This window comes from Ischnura elegans, chromosome 2 (assembly GCF_921293095.1).
Source record: "Ischnura elegans chromosome 2, ioIscEleg1.1, whole genome shotgun sequence".
Taxonomy (NCBI): domain Eukaryota; kingdom Metazoa; phylum Arthropoda; class Insecta; order Odonata; family Coenagrionidae; genus Ischnura; species Ischnura elegans.
The window spans coordinates 131,141,994-131,155,790 of NC_060247.1; the positions used below are offsets into that span (position 1 = coordinate 131,141,994).

Consider the following 13,797-nt stretch of genomic DNA (forward strand, 5'->3'; position numbering starts at 1 on the left):
TAGCAAGGGTTGGTATGCGCGATCACAAAAATGGTGTGATTTCAAATACCGCTGGTGGTGAAGAGCTCTCAGAGTGACTGCCCGATCCTTAACTGAGTTCTTTGTTGAGGGCACTCTTAAGTACAGAGCTGCCTTTCGCCTCCTCCAATATGGTGGTTATCTATTAATTTTTTATTGCCTAAATCGAAATATTGTTACTCCTGGAGTACGTATTTCACGCTTTTAGATTTTTAAATGACGATATCTATTTTTCGCGGTTAAATCAAAAGTGAAAATTTTCAAGCGCGCGAAAACACGACGGCTAAGAATGAATGCCGGGAAAACTCCGTGTGACGTCGTTCTGGTTCCCGCGGCCGGAAGTGAGGTGACCTTGGGGCGAGGCTTCGAGCGCTGATACGACGCAGGATGCTAGCAGGTAGCAGAGTACCCTGCTAGCTGGTAGTGCTTGGCTTAAATAAGAATTATTAATACCTTATCAAACGAAGAAAACTTCCCGACCTTAGCCAGTTTTAATAGGTGATTATTAAGACATGTTTCCCTGAGCTCTGTGCCTCATACGTGCATTGGTTATGTCAGACGATGTAAAACTCCTATCTACTCGTATAGAAACTAGGTCCCTGTGACGTCACGTGGAGTGGCATCGCATGGGCGCCAATCTGGCCTTTTTCAAATGAGGATAAAATTGACCTTTAACATTCGTCTAAACTGGTATTTCTAAAACCAAATAATTTGTGTATTATGAATACACAATGGTGGGTAACGAATCGCATCCAATGCCTTTCGTTTTCTATGATGAAGGAAACTATCCTATTATCATACCAGATACACCTCGATCTCCAATGTTATACCAAGAGATAGGATATCGCGGAGAAAGCCCACGCGTTATCCTCCATTTGACCCCGACGGCACTCTGACATGGGTGGAATGTGCGTATCAGAGGGATGGAGGGGAGGGGACCCGCCCCTCCGACTCACTCCACTGCACCTTTCATTCATGCCTCCCAGACAGGTTGGGGATGGAGGAGAAATTTTCTGTGCGCCTGCGCCTGCACTCTCCCCTATTTCGAGGCATCTTACACTTTGCTTCGCCGCTACATTGCGCATCCGTCACTTGTTAAATAAGCCTCAAGCGCCGCAAATATAACCTGAATTGAACTGAAATAAAGGCCGGAAGTTCCACCGTAACATGCAGTAAATGTCACTTACGCGAATATTTATAAAAGAATACCTTTTTTTATTATCTGTAATCGAGAATCATTAAAAGAAAAATTGTCTATGATATATTCTGTAAGTATTCCTACCGTTAAGATAGGCTTTCATGGACTATTTTTAAGATTACTCCGGCCTCTCTCCCCCTGTAACCTGTACTTCACTTGCCAACTAAAATTATGCCTTTTAATGCCTGCTCTGCATTTTCCCCACCTCTCGCCGACTTCCGTTCGTCGCTCGCTGTTGATGACTCGAAATCCCACGGTATGAGCGACCTCTCACCTGGGGTGGGGGTCATATGTCGGCAAACACGAGGCGACGACGGTTGGACGATCGGGGAGGTGCGTGGAGGAGGCGGCAGTCGGTTTGTAAAGCGGAATAAAGCATGACGTAGAATGTACTACTGACTCCTTAATTCATTATCCCGTTCCCTTGATGCGTCTCCGACGAACTCCCAATAGTCAATCGATTTGCAGCCCCATATATACCAAAATACATTCATTTTACCCATGTGTTCAAAATTTCGTAAATTATGATGCCTAATTGTACGTGGAATGAATTAACATAAGTTAATACACGCAGAAAATACTGATGTGCGTTATTTCATGAAAAGACAACTTACTGGAAATGAAATATGAACGCCTAATCACGTGTAATCTGATTCACTATGAAATAAATGCTGTGACTGAAGTCATTTAACCTTAATACTTGATTTTGAACGGTCCTCTCTCATGGCTCAAATTGCTTGAAAAGTAGTTAATTAAAAAAAGTATTTTTTTATGATATGAAACGAAAATGTACACTGACTTTAGTTTCCAACTTAGACAGATGCTAATCGTCGTTGACATGCATGAACAAGGATATTTTGATCCGATTTTACGGGAAAAAAATAAATAATTATTATAATTTAAGATAAGTTATACTACTAGACGAACTCGTTCTCCCAATCTCTTAAATTGCCAATGGCGTTAGTTTAAAAAATATTTATACCGCTAACTCATCTGGGGCAGAGAGATTCGGACATGGATAGTACTTACTTGCTTTTCTTGCAGCTCCTATCCTCGACACCATCTCTTTGAACAGGTCTTGCAACAGACTCTACTCATACACCAGATAACTTGAAATTGTTACGGCAGAGAACCCATTCTCACGATGGAGGAGAAGAAGCATCTCCTGGTCCCATTCAAGTCTTTAGTGTAGAAATAACCACCACTTGACCCAGTGATAAGTGGTAGCAACCACCCGAGACGATAGCCAAAAATCATCCAGCACACTAGCACAATCCCCATTGCACTGGCTTATAAACTAGGGCAATGACCCAATCTTAGAGTCAGATCTTAATCCTACGTGCACTTACACATTCTGTTCCATAATGAGAATTTTGGGTACGATATCTAACGCTAAGCACAATGAAAGGAAATTTAAGTGAGAATTATTTGATTGATTTGAGAAGGGAGAGGGAAGGAGAGAGGTTTGGAATTTCATTGCATTAAGTTTAAGACAGGTGTGGGCCTAAAAGGGTACAGTACTTGGAGAAATGGCTTACTACCCCAAATCTTCCACCGCAGTTGAAAACAAAACTTTGGATGAGAGGAACATGCTTTATCTAAGTGAAACTTATAACTGATAAAGATCGCACATTCTTAAAAGTTCACCCCTAAAAAGAGAACATGACAAAAACACCAACAATTTGCACCGAATTTATAATATAACAAACCATCAAATCAGCAAATAAACCATTTTGAATCATATTTTATTTTTATTCACCACGTCTCGGTATGAAAATAAATTAGTCTTGGTCACTATGGGACACAATAGAATGTTCTCATTCCCTATTGCACGCAAAACAGGAGTCTCAATTGTTGTTTAACACAACATTATAAGTTTTTCCTCTATTATCACAAGCAATAGAAGTAATAGAAAAATAGCAGTGCCACTTTTATATCACATTTATACCCTAAGGCATAATCACCAAGTCACACCGACATACTGTAGCTCATACTGCACTATCCCAATAGCGGAGAGTGGGGGAACAGCTGGAGTTCTTCTTGTTCCATGCGTGCCATAAGTCATCCAGGGCTTCTGAAGCTGTCCGAAGACGACCGTCTTCTATCTAGGGAGGATAATGTGATTGTTTCCAGACAAAACTCAGGGTCACTGTCACATACTGGAGCCACATATCTTCACTGAAATTCTGACCTCCACAAATTAACCTTACCTAGCCCTCCACCTTCTGTGCTTCTGTATGGCCTTATTGGAACATTCTTTACTAAAAAGGAAATGATATAATTTTGTCATCATTCAGGAGGCTACAAATAAATATCTTCTTTCAAACCAAACTAATAAATATCGCAAAATAAATCTCAAATATCACAATAGCATTCTATAGGTGCTACAAGGAATGCAAAATTTGCTTATGATTCAAAACCATAATAGTGAAATTTTGAAATAATTAATAAGATAAATGTAGTACTGTTATGCTAATAATTAGTTACGATAAATAGAGAAAAATGTAAGTGTAACAAATATTAGGTTTACAGACTCTAAAACCCAGTTTCTATTCCCTCTGTGGATCAGTCAGCATAATTTTGAATGATGAGTGGTTCGACCCTTTCATTCCTCCAATAAACCGTCAACTTCAACATTTAGTTCAAAATCACTACTTTCAGGTAACCTATCACTTATGCTGCAGGCAATGCCAGGGATTCTGATGAATTCTGGCCCACCGACTAAGCGATATATTTGAAAGATATGAGGATCAAAAATTCTTTCTTACCATTTAGCTGAAATATGAATAATTCCTGTTGATGCAGTGGAGGCTGCTGTTCTACCTATTATTGCTGCATTGCTACAATAATAAAATGTTTTTTCATTAATAAATTAACTAAACAAACACGGAACAATAAATAGCCTGCCAAATATTATGTAATTTGAAAGACAATTGCAGGCATATATTTAATGATATTGGCTATATAAATATGAAAAAGTCAAGAAATATCATCTTACTGCTTTCTTTCTTTCCCATGTCTTCATGGCTGTTTTATATTTTTCAAACTCATGGCACCAATCAGAGTAAACTCTCCGATAGTCATGAGACTTAGCAGGAGCAGTGCATCGATGAGCATCTACAGTCACATTATGGCTGCAGAGAAGCTGACCACCAATCCAGCAATCATACCTTCCGCCATCAGCTTCCGTCACTCCGATCACTACTAAGCCTCGTTCAGATGTTTCAATATATTTCCCAGGCCTTAAAAAATGAATCAAATCGTTTTAAATGTACATAAGACTAATCGAAAGTACCTCACAATGATACCAAATAATGAATGAAATCAGGAGTACATTTTCATCCTCTTTTCCATATCACAGGAACCAAGTTACGAACACATATAGGGGTCATTTCTATTTATTTCTGGTAGCAATGTTCAGCTGCAGCAGATACAGCGTTCAGTACCCCTCTTCTCCAACTCTCCCACGCCCATTCAAATAAATTTTATTACACCCTAAGGCGGAATTATGGGGAGTCACGGGGGCACGACGCGACGAAGTTTACGGCCATGGTCATAATGATCATTCTTATGGCGCAAGGGAACTGCTAAGGAAACGTCGTCACCTAACAGGCGGTGGCGGCCATAGCTACCGACCATGCTTTGTGGCCTAGCAATTCTATTTCCCATTCTTAACCCTCTCTCCCAGGCCTACAAAGGAATGAATGAAATTATTTAAATGTAAAATTCCATAAGACTCATCTAAAGTGCCTTTTAGTAATTTATCAGAAAGTATTCAACCACGAAAGACGTTTTAAACTATCTTTACATCGAAATCTTCCAGTAACGAGCTCATTATAGGATCATTTTCATGAGTATTAACTCTTCGGTTGCAGCATTTATATCCAGAGACGGCGTAGTACCTTTGAGCCGGAGATTTTGCTGGAAGGTGCTAGCCTGACTCTTTTTGTGAAAAAAGGTTCACCGCTACCATCACCCATGCAGGTTAATTTAAAGTACAGCTATACAGTAATACTTATTGGTGCCAAGTGACTGGCGTATTGTGCAACCGTCGAATGCCCGATCGATTCAAGGCCAAGGTATAAAAGACCGTAGTCCACCCAGTGGCCCTATACGGAACAGAATGTTGGCCAGCCACAGCAAAACAAGAACAGGCCATGCATATCATAGAAATGAGGATGCTGCGATGGATCCTAGGCATCTCCCGCCTTGATCACGTCATGAATGAAGATATCCGGAAAAGAATGGGAGTTGCACCAATCACGGACAAGATGCGGGAGGCTCGACTGCGGTGGTATGGGCATGTGGTGCGTAGCGACGAGAACTCCGTGGCGAGAACAGCAATTAGTAGTAAATAGTGGTTATGGTTATATAGTATGGTTAAGAGGAGGGGTCGTCCTTTGTCCCTCTCAATAACGAAAGAGCAATAAAGGCCGTAGGAAAAAGTATTATTTCACGCAGTTGGCCCTGCGCACTTGAACGCATGTTTCTAGCATCTGCATAGCTACCTCCAAATGGTGGTGATTGACAATGAAAATATCAAGCATTGTTTTAAGTTAGTACTCTCAAATCTGACATAGGTTGGTTGCCCTACGGGAATCAATTAGTTTTAAGCACCAAGGCCATTTGTGAGAACGTACCTGTAATGCACATGAGAGCGTCCTTTGTCTTTGGAATGGTGGTACCAAACCACATGCTGATTGGCAAGAACTTCTGGCATTTTCAGGAAGCAACCAAGATGAATACTTTGCCCCCAAGTAACAATCATTCTCTTCTTCATTGCTGAAGTATCACACATGCTATGCGTAGTGTTTGCCACATCTTGAAGGTAACTGTTGGAAAATAAAACTCAAGTCATGATCAAACATTGAAATCACATTTTTTAAATTTGCAATAAAATATACCCAAAAACTCGTAGGTAGACTAATGTTTGCATCAAAAATAAACAAGACGGTAAAAGTACCCAAGAATATATGGCTTGCACGAGTTTGAATCCTTGTCCCAGCCGCAGTAAGGATCATGGCCGCATCTTAAGCAGTTATCATATCTTCTGTTGCACATAATCAATTCGATTTGACGAATGCGGTTATCAGAGGCAACGTACAATGATTTATGCTGCAAAAAAAGCAATGTTTATCCATAACGATGAGTAAAAAGGGCAGTTTAAAGGACTGATTTTCCAAAAAAAATTTCGTACCTGATTTGATATAGTCATGACTCTTATTGGCTCCCCAAGTGTAACTTCAAATATATCAAGCAACCTTGAATGAGATACTCCCTTTCTATCAAACCACTGAACAATTTTGTAAACCTTTCCTGTATCTGTTCAGAGAAGAAGGAGAAATTGAGAAATAATAGTGATGTAACTAGCTGGGAAAATATTAATATGTATCGGAGATAATAAAAGATAACACTTACTTGTTCCAGCATAGTAGACTGTGTATTCAAGCTCTCTTCCGTAAATATTAATGTTTACCTTATCCACGACCAGATGAGTGAACAGAACATCTCTTTTGTAATAAGCAGGTTTTGAATTATCATGTGCGACAGCTTCATCCATCAAAGGGTGGGATCTTATGAAGTTCAGGACCGTATCTGCAATAAAAGGCCGAATTTAAAATAGTATTAATTTCATCACCTCCCTAATATTATTACTACGAGGAATAAAACTTTAATACTAAAATTCTCGTTACTCCAGCTTAAAAGTTCATTTCATGCAGCAGTACAGCCTAAAATGATTTAAGAAAGCGCATCATATCACACCGAAATTATAAAAAAATATTGTTATAACGATAAGAGAAAGCTTGCATTAATCAATATTTTTCAAAACCTAATGGATATTTTTATTAACACCCGGCTTCATTAATATGAGCAACGATATTATCCTGAGAAATAATCATATCTGAGAATGCAGAAATACAAGCTTCCCATGTTTGAATGATAAGTACGCATCAGACCGGCGGGAAAATTTTACATTTGAAAAAGAAATTCATTCCACTCGCTTAAAATGTATCCAAAAAAAACTAATAAATATGAATGTATCAACTCACCAGGTAAGGTCTCAGTGTCATTAACGCACTGTCCTGGTCTAGGTTCGGGCACACGATTTGATTGAACTGGCAGCCAAGCAGAACTGCTCGTCGCTTGTTCTTTGAATTTCCCATCGAAAGCATCTTGAATGGCATCAATGGAGAAGGAACATATGGCTGAGCCCATTAGCCCGTTAGCGGAGGTGATGAATGTGCCATAGAATGTCCTCGTATCTCCAGGCACCATGTACACACTCTCTGCATCCATTTAATATTTAAAAAACAACACATTAGCAGGCTACCTTAGTCATATGAAGTCAACGATGAAATAAAAATTTATTCTACGGAAAAAATAAGGTACTTGGACTCATTTGTTAATGGTTATTTATTTAAGTAAATGCTTTGGGAAAAGTATAGTCGGTGGAAAGCGTAAAGCTGACAAATTAAAATCTGAAATTTGCAAAATAAACTTTCACGTAACAAAACACGAGGCATCAGAGGATACATAATCTAAACATGCGAGAAGTACAATCATTTATTAAAATATATTCCCTTAAGCTGCGAACTACAGAGAAAAACACATACAACCATCCCTTTAATCCCAAGAGTAGCTTCAAATTCGCGGAAAAATGTAGCACTCTACCCCGATATCTTAATTCTTCGCTGTAATGTATTCACACAGTACTAAATATTATCATAAAATTTCTGATCGGGAATAATGTAAATAGCATGGCGGAAGAAAAAATAGAAGTGAGTTTGAAATCCATCTTTAAACAAAACATCAAAACTGCAATAAAAATGCCTCGTAATGCCAAATGCAACCTTTCCTGAGAGAAGAATGAACATTTTAACTGCTCTAGCGCAACATTGAGCTTTAATAATACTTACGGATTTCATTGAAGTAGAATGGGAATTCTCCAGGAATGGAGCAGTTGAGCCTTGCTTTGAGGTATGTTGCCCAGTTTTGGCTCAAAATATTTTTCCCTCCTGTGTCCTTCTTGCAGACTCGCGCCACTCGAGAGTAAACGCTTTTGCCACAGTTGATGTACTCCACTGCAGTCTCACGGAAGAAGAAGAACACATATTCACCGACGTCATAGGAACCTACAAAATCCGGCTCTGAAAAAAAGCGCAAAAAGAAGGTTTTCAGAATTTCTGCACGCAAAGAACATATGGGATCGTTGCTAAGGTATATATCAGGACTATTCCGATGCAATTAATAAATATGCCAGCTGCAGAAATTAGGAGTGGACGCAAATGCAGTAGTTTAGATTGAATGCCTACTATTTAATACAAAGGCTACTGACTCCAGAGAAGACATAAATAAATCTGATAAAATAAGAGCAAGCGCATTTACGCTAATAAATGATTAAATTTCCTTATTGGTATGACAATTAGATTTTCTTTTTCCTCTTATCTTGAACTCTTTTAATTAATGATTAAATAATTCCTGGAGTAAGTATAGGTCTTGGTTATTGGTATAGTAACATAAGGTGCCACCGGCGCTTCTAGACCTGAAAGGTCCATTGAGCTATCTACCCTTAACCGGTTACCAATAGAGTCCCAAGTGCCTAAAGGCCAATAGGTCTTCCACAGGTCAATCTCTAACATCTCTGGAATCCAAAACTGGTGAGCCCAGGTGTTTATTTCGCTTCCTCACAATGGAGGGATACTAGTTTTAAATATAAAGAAGGTAACTTTTATTATGATGCTCCTCACGCCATTTGTTATCTACCGTTTTAATAACGCCAAGAAGGAGTAGGTGTCACATTACTCGATAGGAGGTACCTATTCATCAGGCCTGGAGCTACTGTAGAATATGAAATTTCATCGATGGTAATATGAAAAAATACACTGAGCGCAAAGGTAAAAGGCATTTTCCCAAAAGAGTACCCACTGTCTAGCCACTTGGAGTCGTATTTGAGCGTCCTCTTGAACGAGTATTCCCGCCGAGCCGTGGTCAGATTGTACAGGTCCGTCCTGAAGATGACCGTGTCGGCTTTGGTGAACTCGGCGTTGGTTCCGCTGTAGAGACCGGGCAGGCCGCCCGGGTTTCCCTTCTCCACCCACACGGCCGTCGAGTTGTCGCTGGGGTCATAAGGGCACTTGGCGATGCCCATACCCACGCCGGGAACGTACTCGTGGCGGGCCAAGTGCGTCAGGTTGGACTGCAAAGTAAAAAGTGAACGGAAATTAGAGGAACTACAAGAATGAGGTTTCGTTCTAAATGGACTTAAAAGCTGAGCATATGCTGATAAAAAAATTAATTATTATTTTTTCTTTTCCTTATGTTCACCTCGTTTAATTCATGTTAAAATAGTTCTTGGAGTGTAGGTCAATGTTGTAATGCAAAAAAATCAATAGCAATAGCAATAAATATGTGCAAAGCTAAGTCCTGATGATAGTTTAAAATAAACAGAAACGTTGGCTAAAATTTTTTGCATAACATACCAACACTCCAAGAACTATTTTAACATAAAAAATAATTAAAACTGTGTAAATTGGTATAGGGTACTGACTAGTTAAGAGAAAGTCGAATTTTCAGTGAAATTTACCAAAGCGATGGCCAGTTGTTTCGTCTTTGAACACAAAAAATTATTTAATAGTTTTTAATGATTTGTCTTTAAAATAAAATACACTGTCGATACTTGCTCTGTATTGTCATTTGCTCAATTCTGGTTAAGGAGATGATGACCTGACAACGAGTAAGCTTGAATAATTTCTGCACTTAAAATAACATTTACTGTTCAATTTAACGGATAAGTAAAATCTACGGAAAAGGAATTCTAAAAATTCTGAATGGTACGATCCCGAATCAATATTGGAAGCAAAGCTCACGTCGCAAATACTCCAAACTTCGGCGAGATATTTTTTATTTATTTTATTTTCCCTTGGTGATACTTTTCTCTGGGAAAGTGGGAAACAGCAAACGCCGTTCTTCATTCGTTCGGGTTTTTTTCCCTGAAATTCTATCCCTCGCCTGCATTACAAATTATATCCTCCGACCAGATCGCTTTTGGCTTTCAAAAGTCATTTCGTTGCCCCGATCCGCTTCCACATCTGACTCACCGAGAGGGAGTCGCAAAACGTGAATCAGTGCCCTCTCTTCAATTACGGAATTCACAGTTTGATTGCTTTTTCAATTAAAGCACTAATCGCATCAACGGTTTTTCTAATTCATTGAGTCCACGTCTAGTCGCCGTTAAACTCCCTTCTCCTAACTCGAAAATTTATCGGCTCAGCAAATATCGCCAGCCTTACGCACCTGGGTTCGTTCCCTTATCTTAGTCCGTGATCCATTCCAATGACTGCAGTACGAGCTTCATTCAATTCATCCACTCTCTGCCAATGAGTAAAAGTGAATGAATCCTTTAAGAAGATATACCTATGTATAGTCAAAGATAGTAATTATATGATTAATAGCGGGATAACATTTTCGTTTAATTGTTACGTATCGCGCTATTTTGTTGATGCATTAGTTTGTATTCGACAACCATATTCATTCCGATTACTTGCCTACTGAAGTTTTCGTTTAACTTATTTAGAGTCCCATACAAATTAAGAGTTTAAAAGGTTTTGTCCAGAGTTAGTTTTTTAAAACCCTGGTTTTGTATGAGCCTTTTCAACCAATCAAATCAATTTATATTGCAAATAAATGAAAATTTATTAATTATTAGATATTCGTTCATTTCCACTAAATTTTAAGCTCTGCTATCCCATAAAAATATTGAATGAGCTAACATAATTTGAATGTTAAAATGGAGAAAACTTGTCCTGTCCACGTATCTAGTGTAAAGTCCCTTAGGTTTGCTTAATTTTTCATTTGTGGTGTTATTTCAGTTGAAAATGGGAATTTATGATTGGGGAGGAATACTTCAAACAAAACAAAAACATTCATTTCAACACAGGATTACCGCTTTAGCTATGACCATAAGTGACGGCGTTTTGTTTATTCTTCAAGTTTCAGACGCGTCCCGTCACAATTGGAGTCAAAACATCATTCCAGGAGGCGTTGGCTACGCGTTAATGAACATGAATTCATCATTGAGACTCGCAACTGAGCCACTCGAAAGACTTCAGTCATCGTTGCACGGTTGCAGCTGTGGATCTATTGGAAAAATAAATTTTAAAATGCGCTCCTTTAATTCATAAATCGGAATATGGGAATAGATTTGCTACAGTTGAAACATATCAAAAATACAAGAGAATAACGAAAAGAGATATTACATTGGCATTAAAATACGGAAGAAAAAAGAAAAGAAGGTTGTATAATACAATCACAAACGTGAATGATCAGAATATGTCATTTGAACTGGTTTACCTTGACACCAGGCATTTATTTGAAGAGATGCCTGATTCCCACCGCTTTCTTCACGAATGTTTTTCTCGTCATCTTTAACTTCTTACACAAATGTTGACTACTGATCGAATTGCTGAATCTGGCAGTCAAACAGGATATTCGGTGAGAGAGAAATGGGTCGTTGAATAAAAAACATATCTCGGATAAAAAGAAGACGAAAGTTGGATAGAAGGTGACGGGCAGGGGTGAAGGGGTGAGGGGGGGGGGGAGGATGGTGTTGGGATAGGATTGAGGAGGATACGCGAACTAATTTAACTTGGCGGATGAATTTGAAAATTAAAACAGGATTGATCCATGCCACCGCCCCTTTCTTATCACTCTCTGCGTAAAACCCTCTTCCCATCCCCAATTCTTTTCCTCTGCCATTCAAACCAGCAGATCCAATTTAGATTCCACCCTTTGCTTTCGTTATCAACGAGGTGCTTTCAAAAATGCCCGAAATATATCCCTCTCACTCGCTCGGAGTTTAAACTGCCAGAAATGGGTCCAGTCCCCCTAATATAATGACGAAAATATCGAGAAGAAAAAGTCAAGGAATCTGACGACTCTCTATCATATCCTACTTATTTCAGCAATGAGTTAACATTTAAATTCTACCCTCAATTCATTATTGATATGCAAACATGTTCGTTAATGGATATTACTCAAAATATTTCAACGTAATATGCAAGATATATGAAATATTAATCCATGAATATATGTTATTATGCTTTATTTAAGCTGTCCATTATTACGTTATTATGTTGTGCATGAAAAATTTTAAGATAAAATTGATTTTCCTTGACCAATATTCGAATACTGGAAAGAGAAAATGATTTTTCTCATGCTTTTTCTACCCATATAACTTACAAATATGGCCCCATAAAGGCACACCGCTGTTGGCTCTTCCGTGGATATTTACTTGGAAAATGCTTTGATCAAATAGAGGAAATACGGGATAGAACTCAAGGAAGTATGAAGCATTATATACGGCTAAGGAGAGATTAATAAGATAATTCTCGGTGTTAGACGCAAGCCAATGGAGCAAGTTCGTTGGTGCGTGAGATTCCCAATGGCAAGCAAGGAAGAGAGGAAACATAACTCTCTGAAACGCACGATTTGAACCCGTTCGCTCGCGGTCCTTAACGATCGAGTACCGTTTACGCCCAAAGCCTTTTTTTTAAGCGTTTTGCGTGAAGGTACAAGAGCCCATACACATATACACGCCCCCAATACATGCCAAAACTCCGCAGTAAATTGCCGCTCCCGAGAGTCACACGTAAAAACCTCCCTCGGGTGGGTAAAAAATATTACGGTAAACGGGAAGAGCCTTGGGTCGATCATTAAAGGAAGAACCCTTCCCTCTTTCCGACCACAGTTTGCCTTTTTCCCTTCTTTTGTTTTTTTTAAGTGCACTTCCATTGCGGAAATGGTCCTCAACATTTCTTTTCCCACTCTTGACCTGTAGAATTGCCCATTCAAGAGGATTGTTGCGACTAAAGCCCGTATGACACTTTCCAATTTATTGGTCAATAAATTGACGCGTAATATTGTTAAAAATATACGGCGTTACTTATCGTATGACACGTATCAATATTTTCACCAATATTGGTCGAAATTGTGTTCAAATGTCCCGCCAGAGAACCCCAATGCATTTCGATGATTTTACGTTGTTTAAGCATTCGTGAGATTTGTACGCTTCAATCAATAATGAAACAACTTCTTTCGTCCACATTATAGAAACTTCAAGCAAATTTTAGGAAAAAAACAATGTTTTACAGCCACACCTGATGTTTTGCAAAGAGCTTCTCGTTTTGGCCACTAGGAGTCTATGTAACTGACTTCATATTGGAGCTTGGCCGCGAGAAAATAGAACCTGTTCTAAATTCCAAATTGGGCGAGAAATTGGGTCCAACATTGTGAAAAGGATATTGGACTAGAAATTGATGTGCGTCATTTGGACCACAATCCAATACCCAATGGATTGGCCAATAAATTGGGAAGTGTCATACAGGCTTAAGGAGAGAATATTTAAAGGGACCATTGCTTTCCCTTAGTTTCTTTTAGTTTCTTTGTACGGAAAATAACATTACTTGAACCACATGATATAATTATTCACTAACTGGTCGACCCAGTAAACTTCGTATCACCGTCGTATCTATCATAATTCAATTGCAGTTAGTTATTCTCACTAAAAACTCGAAAAAGGCTAA

The 13,797-nt window shown here is 38.9% G+C and overlaps 1 protein-coding gene across 1 annotated transcript in view; it reads right to left on the bottom strand.

Annotated features, from left to right (window-relative positions):
* Positions 1 to 2,945: 2,945 nt before the first annotated feature.
* The window catches only part of LOC124154637 (semaphorin-2A-like), a 584,917-nt gene continuing 574,065 nt past the window's right edge, over positions 2,946 to 13,797 (bottom strand). Inside the window, exons 6-15 of the mRNA XM_046528480.1 lie at positions 9,143 to 9,413; positions 8,134 to 8,364; positions 7,267 to 7,503; positions 6,635 to 6,811; positions 6,414 to 6,538; positions 6,180 to 6,331; positions 5,857 to 6,048; positions 4,215 to 4,458; positions 3,985 to 4,056; positions 2,946 to 3,477 (exon numbers count right to left, since the gene is read on the bottom strand). Of these exons, the coding sequence (XP_046384436.1) occupies positions 4,036 to 4,056; positions 4,215 to 4,458; positions 5,857 to 6,048; positions 6,180 to 6,331; positions 6,414 to 6,538; positions 6,635 to 6,811; positions 7,267 to 7,503; positions 8,134 to 8,364; positions 9,143 to 9,413 (1,650 nt within the window). The 3' untranslated portion in view covers positions 2,946 to 3,477; positions 3,985 to 4,035. The remainder of the gene's footprint in view (positions 3,478 to 3,984; positions 4,057 to 4,214; positions 4,459 to 5,856; positions 6,049 to 6,179; positions 6,332 to 6,413; positions 6,539 to 6,634; positions 6,812 to 7,266; positions 7,504 to 8,133; positions 8,365 to 9,142; positions 9,414 to 13,797) is intronic.